The sequence below is a fragment of the Puma concolor genome, chromosome A1 (assembly GCF_028749965.1).
Source record: "Puma concolor isolate L17-30 chromosome A1, mPumCon1.1.hap2, whole genome shotgun sequence".
In the NCBI taxonomy this organism is placed as follows: domain Eukaryota; kingdom Metazoa; phylum Chordata; class Mammalia; order Carnivora; family Felidae; genus Puma; species Puma concolor.
This window is the reverse complement of record NC_141667.1, coordinates 5,947,909-5,966,716: the sequence shown is the minus strand read 5'-3', so window position 1 is coordinate 5,966,716 and position 18,808 is coordinate 5,947,909. Positions and strand designations below refer to the sequence as shown.

The 18,808-nt window shown below is 43.0% G+C and overlaps 1 protein-coding gene across 4 annotated transcripts in view; it reads right to left on the bottom strand.

Annotated features, from left to right (window-relative positions):
* Positions 1-18,808, bottom strand: part of ADCY2 (adenylate cyclase 2) — a 415,997-nt gene that overhangs the window by 69,066 nt on the left and 328,123 nt on the right. For all 4 annotated transcript variants that reach the window (XR_015240410.1, XM_086675813.1, XM_086675806.1 and 1 more), the window contains one exon: positions 9,958-10,042. Coding sequence is in view for 3 of the 4 variants with exons in the window: in XM_086675813.1 (XP_086531939.1) it covers positions 9,958-10,042 (85 nt within the window). In the remaining variant the exon portion in view is untranslated. The remainder of the gene's footprint in view (positions 1-9,957; positions 10,043-18,808) is intronic.

Genomic DNA, 18,808 nt, shown 5'->3' with positions numbered 1-18,808 from the left:
CATCATGGCGTTGGTGCTGGGGACAATGGCCAGTGCAGTTTGCTACAAGGTGTATGGGATGAATATCGACGTTCTTTTCTCAGTATAGGCAGACGATTCTCCCCAGAAAAATAATGTGTTCATAATATGTTTGGATTAAAACAAAACAAAACAAAACAAAACAGGAGGGGCACCTGGCTGGCTGAGTCAGTTAAGCATCCGACTTCCACTCAGGTCATGATCTCATGGTTCATGAGTTCAAGCCCTGTGTCTGGCTCCATGCTGACAGTGCAGAGCCTGCTTGGGATTCTCTCTCTCCCTCTCTCAGCCCCTCCGCCACTCGTGTGTTCTCTCTCTCTCAAAATAAATAAACCTAAAGAAAAACACAGGAAAAAAATATACCCCCCTCTTCCTTCTTCCTCCCTCTCCACTCTGATCCTCTTGCACTGGAAACAACTGGTAACCTCTCACTTTAAAATTTCTCCTAATTCAACATAATAATTATAAGAGCAGATCACATTAACAATTTCATCGGTGTCCTTTAAAAAAATAAAATCAGTTACATGAAAAGAAGTAGATGATGCTCTTAAGGTTTAATAAAATGAAAAAAACATTTAGAAAAGTTACAAATACATTATAATGAGGAGTAGCAAATTTTTATTATTAGAAAAAGAAAACTCATCTTAGAATCTTGCCTGAAAAAGTGGTGAAGTTTATCATATACCCATGTGCTTTCGTGCATTTGTCTAGAGGAACACCTACTTTGGCGTTTTAATTGGCCAACGACTGTGTTTTTGAATGGCGGCCACCAGCTGCAGGAATAATTACTTGTAACATTTAGTGTTACAGAGACTGCCGTGTGTACTTTGATTAATTGTACTTGAGTTTCCCACAGAAAGGCTGCTTGATTTCGGTCAATCATGCTTTATAAAATCAACATTTTTCTTGCTACGCCCTGGGTGAACCACTTTCCTCAGCCATCCATCCACCGTGTGGCACTCACGGGCTAGCCACCTTGTGTTCTCTTTGACGCTGTTCGTGTTTGTCTCTGGCCACATGGAGAGCTGGTTGTAGAGGGGAACCACACCACACCTGCCTTTGTATCCCCAAAGCAGCACAGTGTTGAGCAAAGAGCAGGGACTCGATGGATGCTTGTTCAATACACTCTTTATCTTAACAATGGACCCGAAGAGAAATTTCCAGGGGCCAGAAGCAAAGAAGAAGCTCAGTGCTAGAGGGACTGAGGCTGTGGGGTTGGCCTAGGAGTGTCCTAGGACTGGACAGAGGCTGTAACACCTAGGGGCTGATGCCCGCAGGAGGAAAAAAGGGGTTGCCTTGAGCTTGCCAAGGGTGGGGCGGCTGAGGCCAAGACCCCTGACTAAAATCAGGAGCCTCAGTGTGTGCATGTATCTTTTTGAATTAGGGTTTTCATTTTCTTTGGGTAAATACTCAGTAGTGGAATTCCTGTACACAACTGTTGAGTCATTATATAGTACCTAAAACTAACACAACATGTTGTATGGTATATGTTAATTATACTTCAATAAAAACAAAACAAACAAAAAATCCCAGAAGCCTCAGAATGCTCTTCCCTCCATGTAAAGTCTAGAAAACTCCATGTACTAGTTGAGGGAAGTATCAACACACTTCCAGTGATAAATTCCATCTCTAAATATGGGCGATGAATTTGAAATTACATTATATGCTTCATCATGGGGCCCCAAATTGAGGGGCTATCAATTGGGTCAAAGACCAGAGAGAGTCCTTGGGGTTCCTGTAGAAGTACCCTTTTTACTAAAGGATAATTCCCTCTGAGCATGACCTCACAATAAAAAAGAAATTATGAACTACACAGGACATAGGGCCATATGAGGAAGAATCAACAGACACAACAAAAAGTAGAATTCGCATCATAGGATCTGCAGGTATGCTATCAATCTGCAGTAGCCTGCAGAATAAGACCAAAGAAATTAGAAGACGGATCAGAGTACACAATGAATGAGCACTTATGAGAAAAAATGAGCCACAAAGACCCTCAGGAGATGAAAATGTAGATAATGGAAAATTTAGTAGCTGTGCTAGGGGGTAGGACAGCCCTGAGGAAATGCCCCATCAAACTGCGCAGAAATACAGCGATGAAACACATGAATGGGACGTTCAGGCACAGAAGGTACAATGAAAAGATTCAATATACTTGTGATGAAAGTTTGAGAAAAACAGAACAAAAGACCAGGACGGAGCAACAGCTTTGCAGGCCTGGAGCAAAACGTGAGTTCTGTGGCCGAGGCGACCCACTGAGTCCCAAACAGGAAGATGAAAGTACACCTTTACCTAAGCACAAGGGAGCTACGGCCCATGACAGATACGGAGCGAGTCCCACGAAAACAACCAGAGAGAAGACGTGTCACCTTCTACGAAACAGTAATTTGACTCTAGATTTCTCCGCGGTCCATCAACCACAGGAAAATATGGATTCATATTTTCAAAATATTAGACAGCTTATCATAAACCATTATTCAATGAGGAGAAACCCGACTGTTTTTTTTTTTTTTTTTTTTTAAATACAAAAGGTGCGGACATTATGCACAGGCTCTCACTGAAAAGATTAGAAAAGGAACAATCCTTTGGGAATATGGAGATGGGATCCCGGAGGAAGGGATGGTGTTCAGGAAGAATGATGTAAAATGGGTACACAACAGGAATAACGATAGCAGTGAATGACAACAGCAGTTTAAATTTAGAAAAATCTGGCCTGCCCTCTTTATCTTTCTATGCTGTTTTGTAGGTTATTTATTCGGCTCTTGCTTTACTTTTTTCAGCCTAACTACTGAGTTTCTAATTTCAAGAATCTGAGCATCCTATTCCATCTTCTTTATTCAAGAATGGAATTCAGATGCAGAGTACAATATTCTTCAACAACAAGGTGGAGATATTAACGAGCTCTGTTAGTCTCGTGTACATTACACATTTTAAGTTAACCAGGAAAAACAGAATACCAGGATAGATGACTTCCAAGTCACTAGAGGGAATAAAGGAGAATAAATAAATTCCATGGATCCAAGATAATGCAGGAGAAGAGGAAAAATAAGTACAGTCAGAGAACACACATGATGGATTTAAAAAAATAAAAACAAAATAAGATGGTAGTAGTAATTATAATACACGTAAATGCATTATACTTGTCAGGTAAAAGAGAGAGACTGCTAGATCAGAGAAAGTAACATGCACCTGGATGTTGTTTACCAGAGACACAACATCTAAAACCCACTTACGGACAAGGAAAAGCCGAATAAAAAGATGGAAGGAAAGGACGCTGGGAAAATACTAACTACAAGAAAGCTGGCAGAGTTCTATTGACATGGGAGAAAATAGACTTCAAGGGTAAAACACTCCTTTGGGTAGAAAGCTTTTCTATCAGCCAGTGTGTGACCTACTTTCCTTCCACAGGATGGACTTTATGTTTGTGCTTTCATTTCCGCTAGGAACAAGGTTGGTGGGATGGCATCATATTATCTTTGCTACACAAAGCACAACGCAACCACATTGAGAGAAAAATTTCTTCTGACACACTCTGGCATTTTCCTTTACCATATCTGGCACACTTGTTCTAAAAGATGCTTTTGAGGGTGGATTTTTTCTTTTGTTTTGTTTTTTGGGTTTTTTTTTTTTTTGGTGGCATTTTTGGTTACAGTCACTCTCTTGTATTTATTACAAAATTATAAGTCCACTCAGGTAGTTTCGTGTTAAATTTGGCAGTAAACTATTATTAGTATTATGACAATGACAAGTATTATTCCTTTTATTGCTGATTGTAATGAAAATGTAAACTTGAATCTCTTGTTCTACATTTTAGTTTCTACTTAAACTGGATTGTTTTGGTTATCAGATAAAATAATATGTTTTCATATTCGAAGGGCTCTCATGTACTTTGGAAAGTATTATTATTAAAGGTACTTTCATACTAGAATATGTTAGAGTCTAAATCCACTCATAAATTAACATTCCCCCCCCCCCCCCCCGCCCATTTTACCAAATGTCTTTTAAGATGGAGCTGTACTTTTCCCAGACTCCAGTTTTAAATGAACTGGGCCAACAGCTGGATAATGTATATCAGAAACTAGACCAGAGGAAAATACGAATGAGGTTCACTGCGAGGTTACCGTGAATTACCAATGTGATTAAAAAAAAATTTTTTTTAATGTTTATTCATCTTTGAGAGACAGAGAGAGACAGAGCATGAGCGGGGAAGGGGCAGAGAGAGGGAGACACAGAATCTGAAGCAGGATCCAGGCTCCGAGCCATCAGCACAGAGCCCGGCGTGGGGCTTGAACTCATGAACCGTGAGATCATGACTGGAGCTGAAGTCAGACGTTCAACTGACTGAGCCCCCCGGGCGTCCCTACCAATGTGATTTTGACCAGTGGATGCTTAGCAGTCACTGCAAGGCAACCTCAGTGCCACGCCTGCCATGGCCACGACCGTGGACATGCCTGCCTAGTGCCGGGAGCTTGTTTGCCAGGGACTCTGTCTGCACACCTTCCAATTAATTGTAAGGGTTCTAAGCATCGACTCCAATTCTGATTCTGACTCCTACTTGCTCTCCACCACAGAGCAATCTGTATAACATCTGTGAGGGTCTGTTGTACTAACTGTAGAATGGCCGTTCCCTCCAAGGGCTCTTGTGAGGCTAAATGAGCCGGAATACACACAATGCCTAACAGACCAAGTCGTCAATTTTAACAGAAGGTAATATTTATTATTTGTAAACTGTGACGAGACTGGACACGTAGCTATTGATGGGGGTCCTGCCCGTCAGAGGCTGTCTATACTGATTCTGAGGGTTCTCACCCAAGGACAGGAAACTTCTGCTGGTCTTACAGTTATCGCACTCGTGGTCCTGTTCCAAAGTCTTCATTTCTGTCCTCAAGAGATCTGCTGATGTGTGCTTCCGCATTACTTTTTGTGGAGGAAAACTCTTCCTCGAAATGACTGGGCGCAGAAGCTTGCCATGATGGGAGCACAGGCCACCTCCACAGTTCTGTGTCTCTCACCCACGAGACGTGAGGCCAGACAAAGTCATCTCTGGGTTCCCTGTCTGCTCTCAAGTTTTACAGTTCTGAAATGCTATGAAGGTCTCATGCGGAGACCCGACAGGTGAGGACCCAGGAGGGACCTCGCTGGCAGCGGGGATGGGCGACCGTGGCTGAATTCAGAGCCGCGCACTCAGAAGAAGTCGATCGGGGTGAGGATGAGGGCAAGACGTTTTCTGAGCATTTGGGTGCCGCCCAACACTCCTTCCAGCCCACAGATGTTAAATATTTACCTTGTATTTCAAGTGCCTGAAGTACTACAGTGAGCAAAACAGGGCTGAAGCAGATTCACTGGTGATCTCTCCATCTAAGATCACAAATGATATTACGAAATGGGCAGCCTGCCCGGCAGGCGTGAGGGACGCTGGTAGTGACATGGGGCGGGGGGGTGCTCTGCAGACTGGGTCTGGGAAGGTTAGGAGATTATTTCCAACCTCGGAGAGAGCCCAAAGCACAACAGAGTCAAGGAATCATGGTGCGTGTGAGGCCTTTCAGCGTGGCAAGGTGACGGCCATCCACCCATGCTTCCCACAGCCATGCACATGCAGAACCCGTCCCCACGCCAGGGTATCTGGGCAAGGGAAGATTACCGGGACACGTGGGGACGCCTAACTGTCCAGTGGTGTTGGGGGGCTGGGAGGGGGCCACATGGAGCTGGATGAGCAGACATGGTGGAAAGGAACCGCACGGACATGACATGAGTCCATGAGTGTTTACTTAGTGCCCGCTTATCAAAGTGTTTCAGTGGGCGGAACTCTGCTGGATTCCCTGGGAGACAGAAAGCAAATGTAGGAAACAATTCTCATCTCAAAAAAAAACTACTCTATGTAAGGGAGACAACAGTTACACTCATCAGAGAGAGAGAGACAGAGAGAGAGAAAGAGAGAGGAGGAGTAGCCAAATAAGTTGTTAAACAATCAAGTGGTAAATTATGGGGCACAGATCCTAAGTCCCATGGTGCTCAAAGAAGAGCCCACTGCAGGGGCTGGTGGGGTTTCTGAGAAACTTTCTAGAAGACAAGCAGTGGCAGGGCAGCACGGGGGTTGGGGGACGCACTGGGGGGAGCGGCTAGGGCAAGGGAGGGTGGGAGTGAGGGACAGACTGCCGTGCTCTGGGCTTCTCGTTAGCAGTAACGGTGAGAACATATAAATTCCCTGACATTTTTCTCAGACTGTGCCATTGAACAAATATCTGTCTCATTTTTCTATCAGAAGGAAAAAAAAATGCGTTTCATTATCACTCTTATTCTTTGGCCATTTTTTTTAGCCCCGAGGGACCACAGGCTATGTCTCTACCTTTTTTTTTTTTTTAATATGAAATTTATTGTCAAATTGGTTTCCATACAACACCCAGTGCTCATCCCAACAGGCACCCTCCTCAATGCCCATCACCTGCTTTCTTCTACCTTTTTATCAAACCCAGCTGTACAATGACCGGTCAGTACAGCTACATGTGTTATATTTCCTGTGTAAGAGAGGGTAACAAAGGTAGAGCTCTTGGAGGAAAAAGATCAGTCAGGCTTACCTTTGCTCAACCTCCTTTATAAAAGTATTTTACTCTAATTCTTCATACAGAGAGTTCAATACCAGTAATATTTTTTAGAAATTTTTTCCCTGTGGTATAAGCATCAGTATTGCCTCTGGCATTTAAGTTTTCCAAAGGTCAATGTATGTTCATAGAAAGATATTAAGGATATTAACATTTCTTTCACAAACTCAGTACTTAATCCAAAAATAAATGCAAATCATACTAACACCTCAGAGAACTGGTAGGCTTTCAAGAGGCCAGAGAATGAGCAGTGAGGATGTCATCATACCTCTCCATGACCACTAGGAAATATTTGTGACACACACAGCTTTGGGCTGAATGGGGAGGGTCGAATAGAAAGCACGCTGAAAGCTTTCCTGGGTTGCCTTAATTTCTTTGATATTGATGGTGAGAAAAAAGCCCTTACAGAATAGTTTACACAGTACAAAGAACCTCTTATGGGAATGAGAAGAATTCCTTCTTGATTTTATCTGGATTCCCTCTGGATCAAGGATTACAGCTGACCACTGGTGGGGGTGGGGGTGGGGGGCTCATTCACTGATCTAATTCAAGTTCAGAAAGAACAGACGTCCTCAAGCCTAGTCTCCCTGACCACTTTGGCAAAATCCAGGCTTCCTTTGAAAAGGAGGTAGGCACCAGTTCATTCCCAGCACTGAGCTTTTCTCTCTCTCTTTTTTTAAATATGAAATTTATTGTCAAATTGGTTTCCATACAACACCCAGTGCTCGTCCCAACAGGTGCCCTCCTCAATGCCCATCACCCCCCCCCCCCCCAATCAACCCTCAGTTTATTCTCAGTTTTTATGAGTCTCTTATGGTTTGGCTCCCTTCCTCTCTATTTTTTTTTTCCTTCCCCCCCCCCGCCATGGTCTTCTGTTAAGTTTCTCAGGATCCACATAAGAGTGAAAACATATGGTACCCATCTTTCCCTGGATGACTTATTTCACTTAGCATAACACTCTCCAGTTCCATCCACGTTGCTACAAAAGGCCAGATCTCATTCTTTCTCTTTGCCAAGTAGTATTCCATTGTGTATATAAACCACAATTTCTTTATCCACACATCTCCAAAGGCAAGGGAATTAAAAGCAAAAATGAACTATTGGGACCTCATGAAGATAAAAAGCTTCTGCACTGCAAAGGAAACAGTGAACAAAATAAAAGGCAACCAATGGAGTGGAAAAAGATATTTGCAAATGACATATCGGACAAAGGGCTAGTATCCAAAATCTATAAAGAACTCACCAAACTCCACACCTGAAAAACAAATAATTCAGCTAAGAAATGGGCAGAAGACATGAATAGACATTTCTCTAAAGAAGACATCCGGATGGCCAACAGGCACATGAAAAGATGCTCAACATCGCTCCTCATCAGGGAAATACAAATCAAAACCACACTCAGATATCACCTCACGCCAGTCAGAGTGGCCAAAATGAACAAATCAGGAGACTATAGATGCTGGCGAGGATGTGGAGAAACGGGAACCCTCTTGCACTGTTGGTGGGAATGCAAACTGGTGCAGCCGCTCTGGAAAACAGTGTGGAGGTTCCTCAAAAAATTAAAAATAGATCTACCCTATGACCCAGCAACAGCACTGCTGGGAATTTACCCAAGGGACACAGGAGTGCCGATGCACAGGGGCACTTGTACCCCAATGTTTATAGCACCACTTTCAACAACAGCCAGATTATGGAAAGAGCCTAAATGTCCATCAACTGATGAATGAGATTTTCTCTTTAAGACAACACACGAGTTACGGACTCCCTAGCATCTGGTGTGGGGGGTGTCAGGGTTTCATGATGCTCCTGGGAAGGTGGGTGTGGGATCCTGAAGGCCTCGAGGGACCACAGGCTGGGTCTGGGAGGGGCCAGGAGCCATGAAAGGTTGGCTGGGTTATACCGAAGCTGAGAGGACAGACATTACATAAGACCAAAAGCATTCTCGCAAAGGCAGCAAAGTTGCTCTGGAGATACTTTCTCTAGCCTCCGCTTCTGTTTCTTTTCTATAGCAATTTAGTCTAAGAAAAAGTCAGCTTGAAACCTTAAATATACACTGTGTTCTACACCCCACCCCCCCACCCTGAAGACTGGATTCCTTAGGAACAGAAAATGACTAATGTGGCTACTTAGGCACAATGATAGAAGTCGCTTTAATTAGAACGAGGTTTGGATTTCCAGTGGGACCACAAATGATAGTTCCTACTCTGAAAACCTGAGAAGTGGGCTGCAGAAGCCTTATGGGAGCCAGAAATCAGAGGGCGGGGGCCATGTGCTTTTCCACCTAAGGAAAATCTGAACGTGGATAATCAGGCTTTTTGGTATATTGAAGCACTTTAGAAGCTTGACAAGGATTCCCAGGGGGCAGTAGTTACAACCTATAGCCTTCAGGCAATTTTAAAGAAATCTGAGATGCGCTGTGTGCATTCCAGGAAATCAGGAACCGTAGTGCCACTTCTGGAAGTTTCCAATCCAATTCAAAACACCTCAACTATGATATAGCAAACACCCCCCACAGAAGTTTGCAACGGTACCCAGCAGACATCGTAGAGTGCCCACTGTTGAGAGGCAGAGATGAACTTTAAGATCTTTACACTTTTTAGCTAAAAGGTTCCAACACATTAGACTAGAATGGACCCAATGCTCAAAATCTGGCTCAGAGGGGCCTCTCTTGTTTCCACACATCTCCAATGAACAAGATAAAACACTGACTACCTTTTTTGGGTTTCTATCTCATTGCTGGCTTTCTTCCGATGCTCTCATGGGGCCACTTGCTTTCGACTCAAGAATACACTTAGATTTGATTCTTACATCCTGAACTAGCACTTGACCCATCCAAGCTTGCAATGGTTGGTTTAAATCATTAACTAACACTATTAATGAACACTGTTAATTAAATCACTAACAAGATATATTTTTGCATTTGCTGTTTTCATATGTCCCAAACTTTTATATCTTGGAAGTGGATATAAAAGAAGTATCTGGTTTACATTTTAATTCCCCTGCACACGAAAAGCCTCCTATTATACTAGGAGTGGCTGCTCTAAAATACTCTGAAAACTCAGAGGACATAATGCAAAATGGCGACAGAAATAAATAAACATGAATATAATTTGCTGGTGTGACATCCAATGTTTCAAATAATCTTCAGCTCAGTGTCTTGATTGGACATGAGCTGCCTCAGTTTATATTCTGGGCCGTTGGCATGAAGGGTGCTTCCATCTTCACTGGGATCCGTATCCCTTGAAATGTTAAATCAACAAGCCCGGTGTTTCAAGCCAGAAATCCGTTTGCCTTCAATGAACACAGTTTTCAAAATAAGGTCCATATGTGAAGTACCTACCAAAAGCTGTCCAGCAAAGCAGACGAAAAGGATACAGGCAAGCAAGAGAAACGCGGCTCCAAAGGAGATCCCGAGAATGGACGTCCTACCAGGAGACAAAGAGGAACAGATTAGCGTGGGAGCAGTTCCCGTTACTCCGGAAAGCCGTCAGTAATATTTGTGGCGTAATTAGGCCTTAATTTCATGGGGCCTTCATTCCTCACTCATTTTGTGAAAAATGAAAACGGAGCTGAAACAAACCAAAAACGTGTCTTATAGAAAAGCATGTCTATGGGGCGCCTGTGTGGCTCAGTCGGCTGAGGGCCAGACTGCAGCTCAGGTCATCATCTCGCGGTTCTTGAGTTTGAGCCCCGCATCAGGCTCTGTGCTGACAGCGCGGAGCCTGGAGCCTGCTTCGGATTCTGTGTCTCCCTCTCTCTCTGCCCCTCTCTGGCTTGTGCTCTCTCTCTCTCTCTCTCTCTCTCAAAAATAAACATTTTTTTTTTTTTTTAGTGTTTATTTTTGAGACAGAGAGAGAAAGAGACAGAGCACGAGCGGGGGAGGGGCAGAGAGAGAGAGGGAGACACAGAATCGGAAACAGGCTCCAGGCTCTGCTCTGTCAGCACAGAGCCCGACGTGGGGCTTGAACCCACGAGCTGCAAGGTCATGACCTGAGCAAGGTCAGACGCTTAGCTGACTGAGCCACCCAGGTGCCCCCAAAAGAAATCAACATTAAAATTTTTTTTTTTTTAAAAGAGAAGGAAAAGCGTGTCCACAATTATGTCTGATCAACTTGATGATTCATCAAAGTAAGCACCGGTTCCTTAGGAAAGGAAAGCAATCTTTTTTTTTTTTTTAATTTTTTTTTTTCAACGTTTATTTATTTTCGGGACAGAGAGAGACAGAGCATGAACGGGGGAGGGGCAGAGAGAGAGGGAGACACAGAATTGGAAAGAGGCTCCAGGCTCCGAGCAATCAGCCCAGAGCCCAACGCGGGGCTCGAACCCACGGACCGCGAGATCGTGACCTGGCTGAAGTCGGACGCTTAACCGACTGCGCCACCCAGGCGCCCCGAAAGCAATCTTTTTACAACTCTCCTTTGCACCTGGTACTTTCCTGCCCGTGTGTCTTCTCTTGCCTGCCACTGACGTCCTGGCTGCTGCTGCTTCTAGAGAAGTCTCGTCGGATGCCCTGCAAGATCTCAAGACCCATCCTTACGCCTGCTCACTGAGGAAACAGGCTTGTCTTCCCCAGTGCAATCCAACCAGATTCAACTCCCTTCCATACTGATGCAGCTATACGTTTACCGAGGTTCCCTGAAGATGCCAGGGGCCATGGCCTTCACATTCTTGCACAAGCCGACGAACACGCAAGCTTCCCGTGATCACGTGAAAAATTAAGTCACAATTCTGCTACCGACACATTACGGGTAGATAAAAGCATTTATACGAATCGTACACCTCTCTGAGACATCCTTTAAATGGCTCAAAAGTTCACAGCCTCTTACAACTTCATTTATTCCAAGGACACAAGCGTTAAGGGGTACCAAAGGAGCTGAACCGCAATGAAGAATTAAGGTACGATTCAAATGAGACGTCGGAGGAGAGGTCAGGTGGTGTGTGTGTCAGACTGCAATGGAACCTCCCGCCAATGAGGTTGGCTAGAGACACTGGGGAGACAGGACCGGCACAGAGAACGCAGCGGCAAGATGCTGAATGTTGATTAGCTGCGCGGAAGCCTCAGACGCAAACCAGCCACACGCTGAAATCCCGGCGACCATGCGACGGTGAGTCCGTGGGGAAGGAAAGGGAGCAAGTAACCAGTGAACTACATAAATCCCCTGATGCCATCGCCATGGGAAGGCCCCACTCAGCTCACGTTCTCCAACACCTACTCTATCGCGAGACGATCACACATCAAGGAAGAGCGACAAAAGTCAGACCTCAAACCAAAACCTGCGCCTGACACGATGAGGCACCGGGCACTGAGTTATCTTTCTAGAAGGATCCGCAGTGCTTTCGAATACCTGGCCCGATGGCGTGACGTCGGTGCACCTTTCACGAGGAACGTTAGGTCTCCGCTAGAAGGGGTAGCACAGCAAATACACCCAGTCCCATGCTAGGCTGCGACGATGCAAAGACAAGTAAGGTGTCACACCTGTTTTGAGCTGCTCACAGGGTAGCAGAGGTAAGCACCATACATCCTAACCTCCCCTACCTAGAGCGTCCTGCTTTCAGACATCACTCAGTCCCCGGTTGGAAGCCACCGGTCTCTCATCTCCCCAACACGCGATCTCAGAGCCTCCCGCTCAGCCGGGCGGCGTGGAGGGAGGGGAACGTGCAACAGCCAACACCTCTCAGCAGTCTTGTGACTGACGGACAGCACAGTAACTCATCTGCTGAATTTGTTTGCTATCTTTCTCATCCATTTTTATAGGAGAGCTCTGAGTTTTCTTAGATTCTGTGCTGCCTCGCTCCTTTCTGCCGTCAAGGTAACGTCAGCTTCACGAGGCTGAGTTCAGACACATAACATCTCTTTCTTGGGTCTGAAACTTCAGATAACAAAGAAAGGATCTTTTATGGAAGGGTTGGTAAATATCGACGATAAAACCATCTGATGATAGTGACGGTGACGATGGTGATGATGGTAATGGTGATGATGGTGGTGGTGGTGATGATACAAGACGGCGATGATATGAGGAGAGATTATTTACTCTGTACCAAGTGCTGTTCTAAAGGCTTTATATGTAGAGTTCACTTAACCCTCACAATGATCATGAGTACGAGTTACTATTATTACCCCATTTTACCAAGGAGAAATTGAGGCCCAGAGAGGTTAAAGAGCTTGCCTAAAGTTACACGTCTATTAAGCGGTGTGGTTAGGAGTAATGTCCATTCAGTTGTATTCCTGACCCAGGTTCGATTTTAGGAGTAGACATGTCACATTTCTGCCTTGTTTCCTGGTTCTATATCTTGAGTCAATTTTGATAATTTTCCTGGAAAATTACCCATTCCATTTAAATTTTCAAAGGTAAAATAGTCTACATAATATTCTTTTAATTTTACAAGTCTCCATATTTGAAGCATTTTTTCTTGTCCTTAATGTTATTTTTTTCCCCTCTCTAGATCAGAGTTTTGAAGTGTTCACGTCTGTTGATCTCAGTGAATGAGCTTTTGGCTTATTACTAAGGTCTATGCTTTCTGACAGTTCTCTACATAGTTTCTGATTTAAGTTTTTTTTTTTTTTTTAATTTTTTTTTTCAACGTTTTTATTTATTTTTGGGACAGAGAGAGACAGAGCATGAACGGGGGAGGGGCAGAGAGAGAGGGAGACACAGAATCGGAAACAGGCTCCAGGCTCCGAGCCATCAGCCCAGAGCCTGACGCGGGGCTCGAACTCACGGACCGCGAGATCGTGACCTGGCTGAAGTCGGATGCTTAACCGACTGCGCCACCCAGGCGCCCCTGATTTAAGTTTTAAAAATTGCTTCCTCCTTCTTCATGCAAACTTACATTGTCTCTTTCTTGATTGTCACTTATTGCCATTTTTTTGTATTTTATAATAAATGCACTGAAGTACATAAATATTCCTATAAATACTGCTTTAGCCAAATCCTATGGCTTTTGATTTATAGTTACTCATCTTCTTTCTTCTCTAAAAAGTCTGTACTTTCAATTTCCAATTCCTTTTAAAACAAGAATAATTCCAAAGTGTGATTTACAAATTCCACAAAGAGATTATTTTTAGTCTGTCCCTGTTATTTCTAATTTCACTAGATTTGATCGGAGATAGTGGTCTCTTTTATTTCCACTTTGACAATTTATTTTTCTCCTAGGGTGTGATGAATATGATCTACTCCTATTATATCTTATGGATTTCTGAAAATGACACATATTTCCTTTATGCTGGAAACAAAACATGTTCCCTAAATACATCTATTGTCAGAGCCGGATGAGTTAGTCAAATCCCCAGTGGGTTGACTTAATGGCTCAATTTGGTCTGTCAATTTTAGAATGTATTAATATTTCTGGCTAGGACTGTGGGTTTGTCAATATGTCTGAACATTTTATTTTATTTTTTATTATTATTTTTTTTATTATTAAAAAAAAATTTTTTTTTCAACGTTTATTTATTTTTGGGACAGAGAGAGACAGAGCACGAACGGGGGAGGGGCAGAGAGAGAGGGAGACACAGAATCGGAAACAGGCTCCAGGCTCCGAGCCATCAGCCCAGAGCCTGACACGGGGCTCGAACTCACGGACCGCGAGATCGTGACCTGGCTGAAGTCGGACGCTCAACCGACTGCGCCACCCAGGCGCCCCTGTCTGACATTTTAATCACATCTCTTTATTTATTTCGAAGAGGTGTTGGAGTGCATGAAGATTTATGATTATTAAGTCTTCTGGGTGACTATACCATTGTAAAAGTCTTTTTTTTCTCAGGCTGAATGCCTTCCACTTGATTCCATATCATCAGAAATTTTTATTCCTGCAGCTTTCTTTTTCCTCTAAGCTGTTTCTCAGAATAGCTGTTTTCCATCCTTTATTTCCAAACTGTCTTGTCTTTTAATTTTAGTGAGATCTCCTGTACCTGGTACACAGGTGACCTTTTGTTTTAGCCTCAATCTTTGAGCCTCTTTCCATGAATAGGACATTTTTATCCACTCAGTTATTAAAATTGGTTAAGATTTGACTGCTTGTCCCACCTTAGTTTCTCGAAATGTTCAGTGGAATTCACAAAAAAGTCAACAGAGTATCAATCTTCTTCTAATCTAAGATTTAAAATATTAATAAATTTAATAGATATACACCTATTAAAACTTTCTATCCAATTATGTGTCAGTTTTGGTAGGGTAGCTTTTCAAGCACTTTTCCCATTTTATTAAGTTGTGAACCTTTTTGGCCTTGAGTAATTTATAATATTCCATATCTATTATATAATATTATAATATTATATCTATTATATAATATTCCATATCTGTTAATGTCTGTAGGATCTGTGGTGAATCCCCTTTTATTACTTATGTCATTAATTTGTGCGTTCTGTGATGATCTCTCTTTCTTGATCAGTCTTGCTAGTGGCTTAGGAAGTTTTAAACTTTTTCAAAGAACCAACTTTTGGCTTTATTAATTTTCTGTATTGGTTATTTTCTATTATGGATTTCTTCTTCCTTCTTGAACATCTTTTCCCTTCTACTTGATGTGCTCATCTCTTTATGGCTTCCTAAGTCAGAAACTTAGACAACAAATTTTAGCCCTTTCTTCTTTTCTAATGTAAGTATTTGAAAACTACAGATTCCTCTCTAAATTATTGCTTTAAACTACATCCCCATAACTTGGCATGTTTTTTTTTTTGATATTCAAAACATTTTCTAATTTCTCTTATGATTTTTTCATTTGACTCATAGGTTCTTCAAAAGCATAAAATCTAATGCTGAAATATTTGTGGATATTTTAGTTTTTATTTTTATTTATTTACTTTTTAAATGTTTATTTATTTTTGAGAGAGAGAGAGAGACAGACAGAGCATGAGCAGGGGAGGGGCAGAGAGAGAGGGAGACACAGAATCCGAAGCAGGCTCCAGGCTCTGAGCCTCCGCACAGAGCCCAACACGGGGCTTGAACCCAAGAACCGTGAGATCATGACCTGAGCTAAAGTCTGGCAGTTAATCAACTGAACCACCGAGGCACCCAGATTCGTGGATATTTTCGATATACACTTTCTATTTCTAACCTGATTTTAGTGTGGTTGCACATCATACTGAAAGATTTTTTTATCTTTTCAAATGTATTTCAATCTTTACAAATTTGTCGAGCTGCTTCTATGGCCTAGTATGTGTTCTGGCCGTGGTCCATGTGCAGCTTAAAATCACATGTATCAGGGGCATCTGGGTGGCTCAGTCGCTTAAGCATTGGACTTCAGCTCAGGTTGTGATCTCATAGTTAATGGGTTCAAGCCCCACATCGAGCTCTGCAGTGACAGTATGGAGCCTGCTTGAGATTCCCTCTCTCTCCCCGCTGTATTGAATAACCAGTTAGTTGTCTTTTAGAAAAATTCACAGAATATCAGCATATAGTCTTTGATACTCTCTCACATGTTTAAGCACGTCGAATGCCGTGCATCTCATCCTGCAGATTCAAGTTTGCTCCTGGCATCATTTCAGGTCGGCCCAAAGAACTTCTGTTAGCATTTCTTACACTGTAGGTTTGCTGCTGAACTCCTTTAGCTTTCTTTCACTTGCAAAATGTCTTCATTTCATCTCATTTTTTTTTTTAATTTTTTTTCAACGTTTATTTATTTTTGGGATAGAGAGAGACAGAGCATGAACGGGGGAGGGGCAGAGAGAGAGGGAGACACAGAATCGGAAACAGGCTCCAGGCTCCGAGCCGTCAGCCCAGAGCCCGACGCGGGGCTCGAACTCACGCGAGATCACGCGAGACCTCGCGAGATCGTGACCTGGCTGAAGTCGGACGATTAACCGACCAAGCCACCCAGGCGCTCCACGACTGTTATTTTATTTTATTTTATTTTATTTTTTTTTATTTTAAAAATTTTTTTTTTCAACGTTTATTTATTTTTGGGACAGAGAGAGACAGAGCATGAACGGGCGAGGGGCAGAGAGAGAGGGAGACACAGAATCGGAAACAGGCTCCAGGCTCTGAGCCATCAGCCCAGAGCCTGACGCGGGGCTCGAACTCACGGACCGCGAGATCGCGAGATCCCGCGAGATCGCGAGATCGTGACCTGGCTGAAGTCGGACGCCTAACCGACTGCGCCACCCAGGCGCCCCTCATCTCATTTTTAAAAAAAGAATAGCTTCACTGAATACTGGATTCAGCATTGGCCATATTTATACCAGTGGTTCTAATCAGGAGTCGGTCATCATTCCCCTCATCCATCTCTAGCTGCAATGTCTTTTTCCTCTGGCTGTATTGAAGGTAGTCCCCCCACCCCCCTTTTTTCTTTGGCTTTAGCAGTTTGACCTTAGTGTATCACCTGTGGTTTGCTTTCTATGTATTCTGGTTGCCATTGGCCAAAGCTCTTGCCTTTGGACGTTAATGTATTTCAATCAACTTGGGGCAATTTGTCACTAAGTATACAGGCAATTTCCTATCTGTCTTCTAATGCCTTTCCGTTCCATCTCCTCAAAATTCCATTCCCCAGATTCTCTGCCAACTGTTTCTAACTAGGTTTGGCCAACGGGAAGTACTGGCGGAGACTGGAGGCTGCTGGGGGAAGCAAGAAGCCTGGGGGTTTCCCTTTCTTACTCTCTATTTAGCAACCATTTTCTCAACAGCCCGCAACTCCTGCCTCCCAGGAGGTCTCGGGTCCCTGGCAGACAGCCCATCCCGCCCTGGTCCCACGAAGGCCTGGTGTGGTTCTAGCCCCTCAGGAAGGTCCGGGAGCCTGCGTTTCTGGCAAGCCACCTCCTCCTGTGTCCTTCCAAACCCAACTATGGCAGCTTCCTCGTCGCTGTTATACCCTCTCCTGTTTGGTTTCTCAGCCCTTCTCTCATTCTGTAAGGGTTTCACTTTATTAAATTACCTTGTGGAAACACCTTAGAACAGAAATTTGTTCTTCAGTGGACTCAAAGCCATTAACTAACCTTTTTTCTGGGTACTACCTCATTAGTGGTTAAATGGAAACACAGGAAGGACTGGAATCAGTTACTTTTCCAAATTTCTTCCTTTTTCCTTTGGGGGGAAAAAAACTCCCCATTGTTCAGTTTTTACTAGAAGTATTGAGAAATATTTACATTTTTCCATTGGTTATGGCATATCTGAATTTCCTCAAGAATGGATAAGTTATTATGGATTGTACTGGCCTCTAGTCAACACATATCTCAACAGAGCCAGTGACTGTTATGGGTTAACCTACTTGTGAATCAGAGTTGAAATAAAAGATTCCTACACTACCATGACTTTTTGAGGCTCTTGTTTTTTCGATGCATTTCAATTTTGGTTTTAGGAGTAATTATTTTACTATGAAGACAGGTGATAGAGAGTCTGGACATTCAAACAGACATAGTAACGTGAGCCTGAAGGAACCACAGGAGCATTGAAATGGACTCTCGCGTTTTATAGTCCCCTACCTGGTACAGTGAAGAACCTCAAAGAAGAGCTGGTGGCATTTTTTTTCTGGATGCATCTGATGACCACTACTTTGCTCTTTCTCAAATGTCAGAATTCCCACAGACAGCGGGCTGCTGATAAAGGAAAAGAGTCGTGCTAACACTATCGATTCTCTGTTTTTGCATTGGTGAAATGGATGACAGATCATTAAAGCAGGAACAAGCATTCTTAAGAGTACGTTATGACATGAACTACCAACCATGACTCAAGAAGAAAACAGAAATTCTGAATAGGCCTATCGAAGTAAAGAGATGGAATCAGTAATTAGAACAAAACCCAAACCAAAGTTTACTTGCAAAGAAAAGTGCATGTCCAGATGGCTTCACTGGTGATTTCTACAAAACACGTATAGAAGGGTTTTTGCTACTTTTTCCACAAACTCTTCCAGAAAGTAAGAAGGATGGAACATGTTCTGATTCTCTCAGGTCAGTATCACCTTGGTACCAATATCAGAGAAAGCTGTATCACAAGGAAACAAAACTCAGACTGGCATCTCTTAGAAGTATACATACAAGAACATTGGCAAAATATTGGCAAACTGAATCTAGTCACATATAAAAAAGGATTCTATAACAGGACCAAGTGGGATTTACCTGAGTAATGCAAGGTCGGTGTAATATCTGAAAATCAATCAATATAATACACTACATTAATAAAGGAAAAGAAACCCACACGATCGTCTCAGTAGCTATAGAAAAGCATTAGACAAAATCTGAAACCCTTTTATTATAAAAACTCTCA